Source organism: Callithrix jacchus, chromosome 12 (assembly GCF_049354715.1).
Source record: "Callithrix jacchus isolate 240 chromosome 12, calJac240_pri, whole genome shotgun sequence".
NCBI classification, from domain to species: domain Eukaryota; kingdom Metazoa; phylum Chordata; class Mammalia; order Primates; family Cebidae; genus Callithrix; species Callithrix jacchus.
This window is the reverse complement of record NC_133513.1, coordinates 39,062,668-39,080,382: the sequence shown is the minus strand read 5'-3', so window position 1 is coordinate 39,080,382 and position 17,715 is coordinate 39,062,668. Positions and strand designations below refer to the sequence as shown.

At 42.7% G+C, this 17,715-nt stretch overlaps 1 protein-coding gene across 1 annotated transcript; it reads left to right on the top strand.

The window, feature by feature from the left end:
• Positions 1-127: 127 nt before the first annotated feature.
• On the top strand, positions 128-16,804 carry C12H10orf53 (chromosome 12 C10orf53 homolog). Its single transcript, XM_002756128.6, has 3 exons — positions 128-261; positions 14,238-14,357; positions 15,022-16,804. Exons 1-3 carry the CDS (start codon positions 165-167, stop codon positions 15,084-15,086), a joined length of 282 nt encoding a protein of 93 aa, XP_002756174.1. The 5' UTR covers positions 128-164; the 3' UTR covers positions 15,087-16,804.
• Positions 16,805-17,715: the final 911 nt, after the last annotated feature.

Below are 17,715 nucleotides of genomic sequence, written 5' to 3'. Positions count from 1 at the left end.
GAGGCTCACGTGAGCAACTTTGGGCGGGGAGGATCCCGGAGCACCACCACCCCGGCCCGACCCCGCCCCGCGCGTAGCCACGCCCACGCGCCGGGGCCGAAGGAGAGGTTGCGTAGCAACGTGTGTTGCTCCCTAGCCCAGGCTGCGGTGGCGGAGGACTGGCGATGCCCAAGAACTCGGTGGTCATCCTGCGCTACGGGCCCTACAGCGCGGCAGGCCTGTCAGTGGAGCACTACACCTTCCGCCTGCAGGGCCTACAAGGTGGGCCTCCTCGCCGCGTGCCCACCTGCGCGCCCCAGCCTCCAGGCATTCGTGTAGGTGGTGCCCTGTACCTATCCTTCCTTCCTCAGACCACAACCAAGCGCCACCTCCCCAGGAAGTCTTCCCACAGCTCCCAATCCGCTGGATGATGTAATATCCATCCTATGGCTTCCAGGGCTTGGATAAAAGAGTGGGAATGCTGTTCTATTCAAGAGTGAGCTGCGGGCCCACCCAGTGCCCAGCACATTACATAAATTACCTCCATAGAAAAAATTACATAACCCTGCTTTAAGAATTGGGAAACTGAGGATCAGGAATATTAAGTGACTTTCACAAGTCAAATGGCTGGGAAGGAGCGGTGCTAGGATTCCGTTTCTTAATCATTCATGTAACAGACTTTTACTAAGCATCCAGTGTATGTTGGACACCCTTCCAGGGACTGAAGACACACTGTTGAACAGTGATGAATGTCCTTGTTAACTCCTTGTCAACTGCTAAATGACAGTTATGCCTAAGCTCTGACTGAGGCTAGGTGGCGCCTTGGGAACTAACCATAGTGGGACCTGGGACTAGCCATAATGGGAGGATAGAGGGAGAGGTCTGGAAAGGCTCATCTAAGTGGAGCCTTCAATGAGCCCACATTTGAGCAGAGCTTTAAAGAATAAGTAGAAACTAACCAAGTTAAGAGAGGAAAGCCTTCCAGGCAGAGGGACTAATAATGTGGGCAATGGCTGGAGGCGTTCAACAAATGATGTATTAATATTTGTTGAACTGATGGGGGATGTGACTGTATTCAGGGACCAGATCCTGCAGGACCACAGACAAGTTTTAGGTGGGGGATGAAGTTGTTGCTGCTCTGAGGAGAACAGATTAGAGGGGGCCAAGAGTGGAAACAAGGAAGACAAGTCCGTTGGGGTGGTCCGGGGCTGAGATGAGAGTAGCTTGGACCATAGAGGAGACCATGGATGAAAGTGAAAGCAATGGTACTTCCTGAGAGGATGGATGTGGGAGGCAAGGGTAAAAATAATGTCATCCAGATCCAGTCATTGTCTGGCTTGAAACAGTGCTGGTGGATGAACATGCTATCCACTAAAATTGAAGACACCAAAGATGGGCCACAATTTGGAGGAATATGTGGAACAGTTCCAAAGAAACAGTCTATTTTGGACATATATATGGTCCCCGACTTAGACTTTCTGACTTTGGAATGGGTTTATTGGGAGGTAACCCCATCATAAGCAGAGGCACATCTGAACTTACAATGGTTCCACTTACCATTTTTCCACTTTATGGTGGGCTTACCCAGGTATTAAGCCCACCTTCCATTTACAGTGAGTTTATTGGGACCTAGCCCCATAGTAAGTCAAGGAGCATCTAAATTAAGCTTCATGTGCTTTCAGCTACCTAGATGAAGGTGCTGAATCAGCTCTGTTGTTCTGGAGTTCAGAGAAAAAGTCTGAGATGGAGATAGAAAGACCTGAGTCGTTGACTTGGAGAGAACATATAGAATGAGATGAGAGCCCAGGTATGAGCATTGATGAACTCCCATCATATGACCCAAACTAAGAATCTTCCAGGTAAAATACTGTGGATGTGCAAGGACGCAAAAATTAGTTTTAGCTGAGCAATCAGGGAAGGCCTCCTGGAGGAGATGGCATTTCAATCAGCAGAGGAAGTTGCTTTCTGTGAGAGAACAGTTGACAGAGAAATTTCTGTTGCAAATACCACCATGTTCATATTAGTCTATTGGGACTGCCATAACAAAGTATCATAGACTATGGGACTTAAACAATAAAAATATTTTTTTCCAGTCTAAAGGCTAAAATTCCCTGATCAAGGTCTGGCAAGGTCAGCTTTTGGTGAGAGCTCTGGGCTCTCTTCCTGGCTTGCTGACAGCCACCTTCTCTCTTGTCCTCACATAGTGGGATTGTATGGGGAGAGACAGGAGTGAGCAAGCTCTCTGCTGTTCTTCTTAGAAGAAGAAAGACACTAATCCTATCAGATTAGTTCCTCAGCCTTATGATCTCATTTAACCTTTATTACCTCTTTAAGGATCTATCTCCAAATACACATTGGGAGTTCGAGCTTCCATATATGAAGTTGGGGGAAGGGGGGCAACAATTCAATCCATAGCAGTGTTGCATGGTGAAGTTTAAAATGTTTTGTAGTTTTGGCTAAGGACACAGCCTAAGTGAGTGATTTTTCTCTTCCTCCCCCTCTGATAAGCCACACCTACCCACCCTCAACTCATAATCCACACGTTTAGTTTATGTTCGCTTTCTCTAAAAATAATGTGGATAAAATATATATTTTAAAATTTGCCATTTTAAACATGTTAAGCATACAATTCAATGACATTAATTACCTTTACAATGTTGTGGAGCCATCACTGTTCTCTTATTTTTAAAATTTTTCAGCACCCCAAACAGAAACTGTATTCATTCAGCAATAACTCTCTATCTCCCCACCCCCAGCCCCTGGTAACTTGTAATCTACTTTGTGGCTTATTTCACTTAGCATAATATTTCAAGGTTTATTCATGCTACAGCATGTATTATAGTACTTTATTCCTTTTTGTGGCTGAATAAATTCTACTTTATGTATATACCATAGTTTGTTTATCCATTCCATCTATTGATAGACACTTGAGTGGTTTCCATCTTTCCACTACTGTGAATAGTACTGTTATGAACATTGGTAAACACATATCTATTTGAATCCCTTTGTTTTAAAGGAGTGAAATTGCTGAGTCATATGGTAATTCTATATTTAACATTTTGAGGAATGACCAAATTGTTTTCCAAAGCAGCTGCCCCATTTTACATTCCCTGTAGCAACGCACAAGGATTCCAATTTTCTTTGTTTTTAGTTATAGCCATCCAAGTAGGTATGAAATAGTATCTTATGGTTTTTACTGAAAATTCTCTAATGATTAGGTTGTTGAGCATCTTTTCATGTGCTTATTGGCCATTTGTATGTCTTTATGTCTTTGGAGGAATGTCTGTTCAAGTCCTTTGCCCATTTTTTTTTTTTTTTTTTTTTTTTGAGATGGAGTTTCCCTCTTATTACCCAGGCTGGAGTGCAATGGCGCGATCTCAGCTCACGGCAACCTCTGCCTCCTGGGTTCAGGCAATTCTTCTGTCTCAGTCTCCTGAGTAGCTGGGATTACAGGCACATGCCACCATGCCCAGATAATTTTTTGTATTTTTAGTAGAGACGGGGTTTCACCATGTTGACCAGGATGGTCTTGATCTCTTGACCTCGTGATCCACCCGCCTCGGCCTCCCAAAGTGCTGGGATTACAGGCATGAGCCACCGCGCCCGGCCCTTTGCCCATTTTTAAATTGGGTTGCATCTTTTTTTTGTTATTGAGTTGGAAAATTTCCTCAGACATTCTGAACATGAGACCCTTAATAGATAAATTATTTGCAAATATTTTCTCCCACTCTGTAAATTATCTTTTCACTTTCTTGATAGTATCCTTTGATTCACAAAATTTTTAATTTTAATGAAGTTCAATTTGTCTGTTTTTTTCTTATGTTGCCTATGATATATTGTTTAAGAAACCATTGTCTGCTGAGCACAGTGATTCACCTGTAACGCCAGCACTTTGGGAGGCTGAGGCAGGTGGATCACTTGAACCCAGGAGTTCAACATCAGCCTGTTTTGAAGTTCAAAACCAGCCTCTTTTGTAGAGACCAGCCATCTCTATAGAAAATACAAAATTAGGTGTGTGTGATGGCACGCACCTGCAGTCCCAGCTACTCAGGAGGTAGGAGGTAGGAGGATTGCTGGAGCTCTGGAGGCCAAGGTTGCAGTGAATCAAGATTGTGCCACTGAAGTCCAGACTGGGTGACAGAGCAAGAGACTCTGTCAAAAAAAAAAAAAGAAAGAAACCATTGTCAAGTCTAAAACTATGCAGATTTGCCTCTATGTTTTCTTCTAAGAGTTTTATAATATCTAAATTTAGATCTTTGACCTATGTCTAGTTAATTTTTGTATATGGTGCAAATTCATTCAAAAGATATTCATGTGGATATCCAATTATCCCAAGACCTTTTGTTAAAGAGACTGTTCTTTACCCATTGAATGGCCTTTGCACCCATGTCAAAAATCAACTATTTGTTCACATAAGTCAATGTGAACATTTATTTCTAGGCTCTCAATTCCATTCCATTGTTCTGTATGTTTCTCCTTATCTCAGTATCATATTATTTTGATTACTGTAGCTTTCTAGTAAGTTTGAACTCAGGAAATATGAGTTTTCCAACTTAGTTTTTTTCTCAAGATTGTTTTATCTGTTTTAGGTCCCTTGAAATTCCCTATTAATTTTAAGATAGGTTTTTCCATTTCTGCAAGAAACTCCATCTGGAATGTGATAGGTATTGCTTTGAATCTGTGTAATCCTTTGAGTAGCATTGTTATTTTAACAATACTAAGCCTTTTAATATATGCACACAGGATGTATTTTCATTTATTCAGATCTTCCTTATTTCTTTTAGCAACTTTTATAGTTTTCAGTGTATAAGACTTGCACTTGTTTGCATATATTCTTAAATGTTTTGTTCTTTTAGATACTATTATAAATTGAATGATTTTCTTTATCTCCTTTTCAGATCAGTCATTGCTAATGTGTAGAAATACAACTGCTTTTTTGTGGTTAATTTTATATCCTTCAACTTTGCCAATTTCATTTATTAGCACTAACAGCTTTTTTTTTTTTTTTTTAAGAACACTAGCAGTTTTGGGATATAAGATCATGCAATCTACAAATAGAGGTAGTCTTACTTCTTCCTTTCCAATTTAAATGACTTTTATTTCTTTCTCTTGCCTAATTTATCTGGTTAGTACTCCTAATATTATGTTAATTAGAAGTGGCAAAGGTGGGCATCCTTGCCTGGTTCAGTGGGCCTCCTTCAGTCAGTTGAAGGCATTAAGAAAACAAACATTGATGTTTCTCAAAGAACACAGGACTCTTCCCCAAGACTGCAACATAGAAACTCTACCTCTCTCTCTAGCCTAGCCTGTGAGCCAATCCTTAAAATCTCTCCCCAACTCTCTCGATAGATAGATAGATATAGATAGATAGATAGATATGCAAACACACACATACATACAACACGCATACACACACACACACACACACACATTCACAGAGAGATGGTCCCGGACTTATTTTTTGTTTGACTTATTTTTGACTATATGCTGATGCTTTCAGCTGTGTACATTAATTGTGAGTACCCATACAACCCCATTCTGTTTTCCACTTTCAGTATGGTATTCAATACATTATGTAAAATATTCACTTTATTGTAAAATTGGCTTTGTGTCAGATAATTTTGCTCAACTGTAAGCTAATGTAAGTGTTCTGAGCATGTTTAAAGTAGACTAGGCTAAGCTATGATGTTCAGTACATTGGGTGGCCTAAATGCATTTTTTTTTTTTTTGAGACACAGTCTTGCTCTGTCGCCCAGGCTGGAGTGCAATGGTGCAATCTTGGCTCACTGCAACCTCCACCTCCCACGTTCAAGCAATTCTCTTGCCTCAGCCTCCTGAGTAGCTGGGACTACAGGCATGTGCCACCACGCCCAGCTAATTTTTTGTAATTTTAGTAGAGATGGGGTTTCACCATGTTGGTCAGGTTGGTCTTGATCTCCTGACCTCATAATCCACCTGCTTTGGCCTCCCAAAGTGCTGGGATTACAGGCATGAGCCACCCAGGGCCCTAAATGCATTTTTAATTTACAATATTTTCAACTTAAAATGGGTTCATCAAAACTTAAGTTCACTGTGGTTGAGGAGCAACTATATATGAATATAATGTGTATATATTTGTATATGTGTATATATATGTACACACACACTCACACACATGTAGATTTTATTGGTTCTCTTTCTCTGGAGAATTCAGACCAATACAACAGGTTGTTGTTTTTTTCCTTTCTGCACCTGAGATATATATCCTGCTACCTTGTGGCCTCCATGGCTTCTGATGAGAAAGCTGATAATCTTACTGAGGTGTGTGTGAATCATTTCTTTCTCACTACTTTCAAGATTCTCTCTTTGTCTTTTGACAATTAGTTTATAATGTGTCTGAGTAAAAAACTCTTTGAATTTATCCTGCTTGGAGTTGGTTGAGCTTCTTGGATAGGAATTTTCATGTTTCATCAAATTTGGCAAGTTTTCAGCCGTTATTTCTTCAGATATTCTGTCCCTTTCTCTATTTCCTTTTCTCCTGGGACTTTCACTAGGTATATGTTATTATACTTTAGGGCATCCCACAGGTCTGCAGGACTGTTCATTTTTCTTCATTCTTTTTTCCATTCTAATCTTTGGACTGGGTAATCTCAACTGGCCTGTCTTCAAGTTTGCTGATTTCTTCTGCTTACTCAAATTTGCTGTTGAATCTGTGTAGTACATTTTTCATTTTGGTGATTATACCTTTTAACTCCAGGACTTATTTGGTTCCTTTTTAGAATTTATCTTTATTGATATTCTCATTTTATTCATACATAATTTTTCTAATTTCTTTTAGTTCTTTGTCTCTGGCTTCCTTTGGCTCTTTGAGCATATTTAATATAATTGATTTAATGTAAGCCCAATGCCTGGGCTTCTTCAGGAACAGTATTTGTTAATCAATTTTTTTCCTTTGTATGGCTCATACTTTGCTGGTTTTTTTGTATGCTCTGTGATTCCTTTTGTTGAAAACCGGACATTCAAATATTATAATGTATTATCTCTGGAACTCAGATTCTCCTCTTTCCCCAGAGTTTGCCATTCACTGTTGAAGGCTTAGCTTATGGTCAGTGTTTTGACCAAAATTTTCTTGAATAAAGTTTTCTTGAATTCCAGGAGCTTTAAAATAAAACAAACAAAAACTCTCTCCCATTCTTTGTGTATTTGCTCCATTTGAGACACTCGTTTAACACTTGGCCTGGCTGTTTACAATTTTGGCTCAGCCTTTACTTCCTGTTTTCAGGAACCTATAGATCAGCCAGTAATGAAACTGCAGGATCTTCACGGTCTTTTCCAAGCATGCATCCTCTTCTGAGCCTGTACTGGCTTTCTAAATTCCCGAGTATACACGGGTGCCTTTGAATGCCCTAATTTTTCAAAGAAACTCTCTCTAGCTTTTCTCCTAGGCTTTATGAGATCTATTGTGTAACGCAACTGTAATCTTTTGTCCAGGCAGCTGTGGGTTTTTCATTTGCCTTACAATATTTGTGAGCACTGCCCCCAGCTTTTCCACCCTGTGTGAGTTCCAAGTTAGGCAAACAAACACAAGTGCCTTGAGTCAGTCCTTCAGGAAACCTGCAGATGGGTTAGAACAGACAAACACAATAATTTGCAAATAAGATCCACTCTGCTCCTTCTGGAATCAAGAACCAGAGTCCCATACTGGAAACACAGGCTGCTATCTTCAAGACTGCCACCAGGTTAGGGAGGAGGTGGGCAAGGGCAGGCAAAATGCCACAAAGCTCTCCTACCGTTTTGAAATTGCCTTTTCTTTGATTCAGTATTCATGTGGTTGCTGCAGACCTTTGACCATTTTCTAGAGTTTTGACAATGTTGGTTCTGACAGTGTCTGGGTTTTTTTTTCCTTTACGTATCTGCAGAGGAATGGGAGTTTGGAGCTGTCTGCTCTGCTATTTTGCTGACACTTTTATGTCCCTTGCTCCTGCCACAACCAACATGATTGTAGGGGTTCCATTAGATCATTTACATACCAAAATTTTGATTAAAGCGGAACCCATAAATGAACATTTTGTTATATTATACAACTTATCAGTTTTGTGGGGAAACTCCCTATCCAGTTTGTTCACAAATCCTGTCAACTTTACCTGTGACTTCAGCCTGGTCGCTTGTCTCCTGCCTACATTCTTGGCATCTCTGGCAGGGAGATGGCATGAGCAGAGCATCAGCACAGAGGCTCTGAAGTCAACACATTTGGTTTGAATTGGGCTCTACCATTTAGTAGCTTTGCAGTCAAGGTGAAAATCAAGTGGTTGTACCTTTATGAGCCTCAGTTTCCTTGTTAGTAAAAGAGGAATGTGAATCCCTGCCTCACCAATGTGAGATTCTGATGAGCAAGTGCGTGTAAAGTAATGAACAGCGTGCCTGCACACAGTAAGGGCTCCACAGGAATTAGTTCTTACTGTTCCTGAGGAAGGCTCATTGTGAAAGGGATGAGCAGGCAGCCTGGGCACTTCTGGGGAGCAGCAGACTATTGGGTCTGGTTGGAGGAGGATGTGCAACAAGAGAGTTCAGCCTGGCTTGTCCTTGGCAACAGGAAACAGCGAAGGTTCTTGAGCTAAAGGATAATGAGATTAGAGAGGTACCTTAAGAGTTCAATTCTGGAAGAAGAAATTTAAGAAAGAGAGGTCGGACTGAGTGGGCAGTGTGGAATGAACTATTAATAAGTATTAAACCAGTGGCTAGAAATTGCGTTCTGGAGTTTGGAAGAAAGATGAAGGCAGGAGATTTGAGTCAGGAGTAGCTATGACTTTAAATGACATCTCTGTGCTGATGAACTTCCAAATTTATGTCTTTAATCAGGACCTCTTGTTGCCACTGACGTGTTGAGTAGGCATCTCAGACTTAGTATGCCCAAAATTTCCAACTAGACTTCTAGCACTCACCCCTACCGGCAGCTCTGCCTGCTTCCCCTCTGGGCTCACAGCAGCTCCATCTTGCAGTTACTCAGGCCTGACACCGACCGGGCAGGCTTCTCTCAGCCCTCCCTTTCACTCACACTCCTTGTTTAGTCTGTCAACACAATTTGTCAGCTCTGCCCTCAAAGTATGCCCAGAATTATTCACTCTTAGGCCTCCAGACTACCCACTCTGCAATTTTTGTCCACTGCCATTATCTCCTGCCTGGATTCCTGCCCTGGCCACCTGATTCCATTCCCTGAGACCCTGGTCTGCTTGCAGTCTGTTCTCAGCACCACAGCCAGGTGATACTAGTAAACCTGAATTACAGCATGGCCTTTACCCCCAAGAACATTCCAGGGGCCCCCAGCTCATTCAGGGGAGAAGCCAAAGGCTCACCTGGCCCCCTAGGCTCCTCGTGCCCCCCACTCCTATCTCACTCCCTCCTCCCTCTGCCTATCCTCTCCCTGGCCAGCTGCCGCAGCCACAGCAACCTCCTTCAGTCCTTCAGTGTTCCTAGCCAACTCCCACCTCGGGGCTTCACAGCCACTCTGCCTGGAATGCTCCTTCCCACGTGGTCTTCAGCTTCATTCTCTCAGTCTCAAGATATTCCTCAAAAGTCACCTTCATGGGCAGGCCTTCCTTGGACATCCCACCAAAAATGTCAGCACTTCCCTTTGCTTCCCTCTTCCTGTTCTCCCTTCCCTCCTTATTTCTTCTTGGTGCTGGTAATTACCTACCACAAGGAAAGACAGGACCAGAGATGTCAGGATGATGGGACAGCCCCCCTAAGGCCAGGGAGTGTTAAGAGGAGCAGCCTATGGAAGAGCAGGCGCTGAGGGAGGAGAGAACTGGAGGCACAAGGGGGCAAGCAAGGGCATTTAGAGAAGAAAATGACCCGTGGGCTCCAAACTATTGAGTAGAGGTGATTTCTAGAGAGAGATGATTTCATGGCTGATGAAAGACTGACAAAAAGAGTATTTTTCTAATTTACCCTTGGCAGGAGAGTAAATTAAACTGTCACCTTGGAGGACAACTTGGCAGTGTCTATTAAAATGTGACCATATAGTGCAGAATCCAACTGTTCCATTTCTCAATATCTTCCTTATAAAAGGAAAACAAACCTCACACATGCACAAGGATGCATGCTGTGAATGTTTTCTACAACATCCTCAGTGATAGCAAAATATTGGAAACAACCAGGAAAAAATGGCTAAATAAGTTGTAGTACATATATCATGTAAAATACTACGCAGCACTGAAGAAGAATGCAGCCATTCTATGAGTGTGACAGGGCTGGCACACACGCTGTGGTGCAAAGAAAACAAATCGTGGTCCTGAATGCCATGGTCTCACTGCTACTGAAAAGGACAGAGTAAGAGAAGAATTAGCGGTGATTTTTAAAATGTTGTCCTTTTCTATAATTTTAAAGTTTTTTTAAAAAACTGTGAATCTGTGTTACATTGATAATCTGATTTTAAAAATTTAGAGTTCAAAATACATATTTGTTTTTACCCTCAAAAGCATTTTAAAGAAACAAGAAAGAAGGTGAGTCCAAGAGGGATGGGGAGCGCTGGGAAGCCATTGAATGTGGGATGGTTTCCTGACTTATGAGAGGGCAGGCTCTGGACCTAGTGAGCCGAAGGCTCCCTGCAGCAGGTAAGCTGGTGGAAACAGCAAAAAGCAAAGGCAGCAGGCACAGGCGGCTCTTCTCACAGTAGGGGAGGGGAAGAGCATTTGGAGGAGAGCAAGAGGAGCATTTTTGTGGCTGAAGGAGACTCGAGGGTTGCAAGGTATCAGCAGGTGGTTGATTTGTAAAGTCAGGTCTGTACATCAGTGAATGATAAGCCACATAATACCGGCAGCCAACAAAGGCCAGGGTGTTCACCACGGCAAAGCAGGGAGCATCTGCGCCCCCCACAACTTTAGACCCAGCACTTACCACACAGCAGGCAGAGAGTGGTACCTTTGTAGGCCCTCCTCTGTAAAATCTGCATCTGAATTCTGTGTGTTTCTTTAAAAATTATAGCTCTTTATCATTTCTTGAAGCCCTGCTGGCTTTAGAAATAGGCCTGATCTTTTCTGAACTTACCATGCCTTTAGCAACCTGAAAATTTTTGTTCTTTCTTTATTATCCATGAATTATAATAGCTCAGCAAAATGTTTCCACTATGGCCTCAATGCTGGTGAAGCTAAACTAATGTTTAACAAAAAGTTCTAAGTAATTTCCCTGGCCACGCTTGCCCCTTGTGTGCTGTACTTAAGTTTGCCAAATGACCCACTCAGAGGGTTTGGAAGGAACTGAAACCAATCCATAAAATAGAATCCATCCTATGTAACTGAGACACCCTGTGTGCCATTCTCCTGTGCTACTATGCATCAGCGGCCCTCGCTCGTGGGCATAGGTATGCCTCTGTGCTGGGTGGAGGAGGGAAAGAGACCTGTTTACCTCGACTTCCTGACCAGCGGCATTTAAATCATTTGCAGATGGTGCACAATTCCACCAGCACTGAAGAGGAGGGAGTCTTTTCCATGTCCCTTTCGTTGATTTAAATCCCCCTTGAAGAATGAGGTGCCACTTCAAAGAGGCGGGCAGACTGCGGGTGGCCTTACAGCTTCTGGTTGATTTATGCTGGAGGTTAGCCACTGCCTTGCACAGACTTTGTTTCAGGGAGTATATTTATCTGACCTTTCTTTGACTAGACAACCCCACAGCAACTCATGGGAGGAAATGGGTGCTCCGTGTAGAGAGGTGGCATTTGGATGAGCTACAGGAATTCCGGGGCATCTGGTGTTTGATCCCTTAAGCCTGCCCTGGCCACCTTACAGCCAGCTCACCACCTCCCAGATTGATGGGAAGGGAGTGTCCTGGGGCTGAATAGTCAATGTGGACTCTGAGGCAGCTTGTCGCCTTACCAAGAATCAGACTTAGGTCACTCTGGGTCCACAAGGGTCGTGGTGCCCAGGGCCATTCTGTGTTTGCTTCTTCAGTGAGCCTGTATGAAAACCAGGCGCTTGGAGAGAACTGTGGTCAGTGAGGAAGACACATGCCCTTTAAGACCACGAGAGCCTGTGCTTTGCAACCCTGTAGAGGGTAGAGTGAGGAATGGTGTGTCTCTTAAGAGGGTTTCTTCCTATTGGGCTTCATTTGCTCAAAGGTGAGGTGGACCCTCATTATTCAGCACCCCTCAACTCCATAGGGTTAGTGATTCGGTGGATCAAATCCTGTTTCTGAGCTACACCATGCCATGTAAGAGTGTAAGAGTGCCGGTGTCCTCAAAACAAACTCCAAGCTCAGACGCCATGTGAGGCTCAATCAGCAGGCCCTACAGGAGGGCCAAGGGCAGGCTACAGTGTGCTCACCTCCTGGGGCCTCCTCCCATAGAGCCGCTTCTCACCCACAGTCCATGCACCCTCACCTCTCCAGGCCTTAGAGAGTTGGCACTGGGTGTTAACCCAGAGTGGCAGCACTTTGCCTCACAGGTGGGGTGGGGGGGCAGGTGTAAGGTGGAAATGGAGAAGCTGTTTTGTTCCTGATTTCTTCCTGTCAAATTGAAATCCATCCTCCAGGTGTGTCTTCAGACAAATGCAGCTCCTGTCCTGAGGGGTTGCTGCTGAGAGAGCGTGGGATCCCAGAAATCTCTGCCCAGGGACTGCCTTTATGTCTCCCTAGACGATCAGCTGTGACCGCTACATTTACACAAGTTATGGGTTCAAACTGAGTGCCTTCTTTAAAGATGTTTAAGAAGAAGACACTTAAACAGGATAAAATATCATAAATATGCCAGTGAAAAAGGTGCAGGCATTTTTTAGAGACGCATTAGCTGATGCAGCTCAATTAGGGCCGCCTCTGGGTGCCCAGGGAGTGCTGTCTTGTTAATGGAGATCCTTGCTGAGTCTCTTTCTGAAGTTCCTCTCCAGAAGTGAAATTAAAATCACGCAATTAAAATGTTCACAGTTGGGGCTGGATGTTCTTGAACTGATTGAAAGATGAAGAAGTGGACACACCAACATTTTGAAACAGCAATTGTCTCTGTAATTAAATGCAATTAACTGACATAACTGTTTGCTTTTCTCCATGTAAAACTGATTGAAATGCCAAGACTTTAAAGAATATGCCCCCATCTGTTTTTTCTTTCCATTCTAACCAAAATTCTCACCAACATATGAAGACCATCAAAGGTAATGTTTGGCACACCCACTCTAATATTGATGTTATGGGGTAAACATATCCGGGAAACTGGGGAGAAATACACTGGAAAAAACAGAGCTCTAGGCTATCCAATGTACATCATTTCTTCTGAGGCACACACTTTCGCTTCTTCACAATAGAAAGATTAAATCTAACAATTTTTCCATGGCTGATCTCTGAGGAAGGAGCCGTTGAATGTAAGTGATAACTAAAACACAGATTCCAAAGGTAAGACTAAAAAGTTAGTTCATTCACTTTTCTAAAAAACTTTTTTTCCAGATTACTATAGGCAATCTGGAAAACGCTGAAATAATAAAGAGAAGAAAGTTTCCCATAGTCTCAACATGGAAGATAATCAATAGATATTTTCTTCATCCCTACATACATATTTGAATTCATATTGACTATATATTTTAAACATGTATTATACATATTTGTAGCCTAAGTTTTTACTTATGTTGCAAGTATTTTTCTTGCCAGTAAAAAAGTTCATTAGCATTTTTATAAATGTCCAAATAAAATCTCATCACAGGGACATTCTACCATTTACTTGGCCATCCTCTCATTATTGGACATATAAGTTATTCACAGTATTTTGCTATCATAATAATACAGAAAAGACACCTTGTTGCAAAAATCTGTCTGTATTCTTTACTTTTTTTCCTTAGGAAGCTTTCTTTTAAGTGCAATTTCCTGGACTAAAGATTCAAATAATTTTTTGAGGCTTTTGGTAGGTACTGCCAGATTGCCCTCCAGAAGGTGCCCAATTTGTACTTCCATCAGCAGGGTAAAAAGTTGCCTATTGCCCTGAGTCTTCTCCAGCACTGACTATGGTCTCTATAAGATTAAGCCTCTGCAAAGCCCAATAGCCCTTCACTAGAGAAAGCTCATTGTTTAGCAGATCACCTTGGTCTATGACAAATAGTAACTGAAACTTGAATTACTCAGGCCTCTGGCCATGCTTTCCAGCAAAGGTGAGGGCACCTGGGACCAGCACCCAGTAAGTGCCTACCAGGGTGGTTGAGTGATACCCATGAGCAGCTAAATGGCATACAAGCTACTGTCATCATGAGTACTGCTATCAATCAGGTTAGTTTGAAGTCTGACCCCATGTCACCCACCTCCCTTCCTAGCTGTGTTGGCCAAAGATGGACACGAGGTCATCCTAGAGAAGATAGAAGACTGGAATGTGGTGGAACTCATGGTGAATGAAGACGTTGTCTTCCACTGCAACATTAAGGACCTGGAGTTTGGTGAGCACTTTAGCAACGTTTCCAGCCAGCATTTTGTCTCCTCTAAGAAGTCCCTCAATTTCTAGTTGAAATGATCAGTGCATCATGCCTGGATTCAAATTGGGTTTCTTTCTGAGTATGAAACTCCTACTGAAATCCCTGTGCCCTGTGGCACACACAGGAGTGCATCCGAACCACACAGTAAAGTGTGTGATGCTCTGAGTTTCCCCAAACACTGAAAACAGAAGAGGAAGGAAAATGAAGTGAAGCCCTGGACTTCCAGGGATGTGATGGGATTAAGGGATAACAGTTTTTTGTACTTCAATAATATGTATTCTACTATTATTTGCTTTGAAAGCTGCTTTTGTTCCATTTGTTTATTCTATCTAGACTTGCTAAGACAATTAGAGTTGATATGCCAACAGTGCATGACACTATCAGCAACGTTCAAGCGATTTCTTTGCCCTGGAGATCTTCAGGCGTGGCAGGCTGTCACCGTCCATGCCTCTCTGTGCTCAGAAGTCAAAGCTTTGCAATCCACTCTATTTAACTCTATTAAAAACTAGTTAACATTTTACTTGCCCATGGCCTTTGAAAATGCCCTCTGGGTGGAAGCCATGTCTAATACGATAATAAACTGTATATGATGAAGCTAACCAAAAGACAATTGTATCTATTTCCCTAGGAGGTGACGGTACACTAGACCCACTATGCGAAAAGGCCCGGATAGCTGTGCTGAACACCTACTGATCTCCTCGTGGAACAAGCATCTTCAATTGGCAGAACAGCAGCTGCCCCAGCCATTCTATAATGCAGGCAGAAGTGGCTGTGCTGGGGTGTGGACACTGGGCTCTACTAGTGAGAACAGGGTAACTCTGGCCTGACTTCTAGCCTACACATCCTCAGGGTTCTCACCTGGCTGCACAGGAGTCCACAGAAATAATGAAAACCACGTATTTGTAGCATCTCTCAATCTCAACCCATTGGGAGAGTCCTCCAATATCAGATACACATTGAGCTGAAGGAAATAATAAAATGCAATTAAATAGCAAGGTGGCATCCCTTACTAATAACACGTAGTTGCCAGAAGCATCTGAGATTTCATTGTTTAGTACTCGAAGAGCTCAGAACAGGTAAAATTAAAGAGAAGTTTGGGGAAGGGTGGGAATAAAGGCTTTTGACAGTCTGAACCAAAAGCAAATGATAATATTTGGAAACCTTGCTATTCCTACAGATTTATTTCTGGCTCCTGAGGGAATAAATATTTTAAATTGCTAATATAAAATTAGCTGAAATCAAATCTTCAGTTATTCTCATCTAAAACAAGAAAATGACCTGTCTTCTTTTGCATCAAGATTGTCTAAGGAGGGCATGATAGAGTCCTCAGCAGAATGTGAGATGGCTCCCTGGTCCCTCTGGAGGAGAACACAGCCCCATAGAGTTAGAGGGTTTTCTCTATGTTCAGTGTGAAAATCAGTTATTTTTACTTTCTAGTCTTATGCACCAAAGCATAGTATATATTTTTTTTATTTGAGACAGAGTCTTGCTCTGTTGCCAGGCACCAGGCTGGAGTTCAGTGGCACGATCTTGGCTCACTGCAACCTCCACCTCCTGGGTTCAAGCAATTCTCCTGCCTCCGCCTCCCGAATAGCTGGGACTACAGGCACACGCCACCAAGCCCAACTAATTTTTGTATTTTTAGCAGAGAGAGGTTTCACCATTTTGGCCAGGATGGTCTCTATCTCTTGACCTTGTGATGCGCCCATCTCGGCCTCCCAAAGTGCTGGGATTACAAGCGTGAGCCACCATGCCTGGCCCTATATTCTTAACTCTAGTGTAACAAAGAGGGGGAAATGCAGATACATCAAATGGGAGGTCATGATAAGAAGGCCTCACACCTATGGACGAAAGCCAGATTCCCTAACAGAAGACTCTGGACCCGGAGCACCTGTGCTGAAGGAGCAGGGCCTTTAGGATCCCTCCGAGAGCTGCGGCCTCACCCCTATGAGAGCAAGCCTAACCATCCCCCCAGGCAGCCTCAACCCCTTCTGCACCTGAGAACTTCAAAGGCCACCAGGGACCATGAAATTGCTTGCACAGGTTCTTTGTCACATGTGACAAAATAGAGGGTCTAATTTAAAAACCTCAGCCCAAGCTACACTTGTCAGAGTTGATTCAGGGATTGAATCAACTATTTAATTGATGCAATTAATTAAATTGAATCATATTTAAGCATCTCCTTATTGAGAAACTGAGGCTCAAAAAAGATTCTTCCAGTGTCTGGTACCACTTTTCACATATCTTTTGTAACCCTAGATTTAGTCCTTTTTGTCAAAGACCAGTTTAAGTTACTATAGATGCAGCATTCAATCTTTGTTTCAGTATAACATTTTACTACAACAGAAATCCATTCTCATTAAAGAAAAATGGAAAAATACACATAAAAATAAAGTACAACTTTAATAACATTTTTATATATTTCAATTTGGGTTTCTTCTATTTATGTCTGAATATTCATAAAGAGATAGACATGCAGAAATTGACTTCGTCCATTTGAGATTTGTGCACAATTTTGTAGGTTTTTTAAAATTTTTCAACTTTTATTTTAGATGCTAGGGGTACATGAGCAGGTATGTTGAATATTTTTTAAGACATAACATTTTACATAGAGCCACTTCCCACATGACTAAAGCATTTGTTGGCCGGGCACCATGGCTGACACCTGTAATCAATCTCAGCACTTTGGAAGGCTGAGGAAGTTGGCTCACCTGAGGTCAGTAGTTCAAGACCAACCTGACCAACATGGTGAAATCCCGTCTCTACTAAAAATACAAAAATTAGCCAGACATGGTGACCTGCGCCTGTAATCCCAACTGCTCAGGAGGCTGAAGCAAGAGAATCTCTTGAACTCAGGAGGCAGAGGTTGCAGTGAACCGAGATCATGCCACTGCACTCTAGCCTAAGTGACAGAACAAGACTCCATCTCAAAAAAATAAAAATTAAAAAAAAGCATTTGTGGGAGAAGATCCAAGATGGCTGAATAGGAACAGCTCCAGAGTGCAGTTCCCAGCAAGAACAGTTTAGAGGATGAGTGCTCACCACATTTCCAAACAGGTTTTCACTGCCCACAGACCAGGAGATTCCCAGGCCAAAAAGCACCACAAGTTTTCAGTGCAGAGGTTTCAGCACTGGTGCTGTGTTGAAGCACAGAAACTCACACAACTCTGGGCTGCCTTTTTGGCTGGCGCCCAGAACGCCTGGGAGACAGAGCTGCCCATTCAACTGAAAGGGAGGGGGCTAAGACAGGGAGCCAGGGGATCCGGCTCAATGGGTACAACCCTCACAAAATAAGCAATCTGAAACACTCTGGATTAAGAGT

Coding starts and splice junctions, on each gene's coding strand:
- C12H10orf53 (XM_002756128.6), top strand. CDS start 165: ATGCCCAAGAACTCGGTGGTCATCCTGCGCTACGGGCCCTACAGCGCG. Junction 262..14,237: donor CCGCCTGCAGGGCCTACAAG/GTGGGCCTCCTC, acceptor CTCCCTTCCTAG/CTGTGTTGGCCAAAGATGGA. Junction 14,358..15,021: donor CATTAAGGACCTGGAGTTTG/GTGAGCACTTTA, acceptor CTATTTCCCTAG/GAGGTGACGGTACACTAGAC.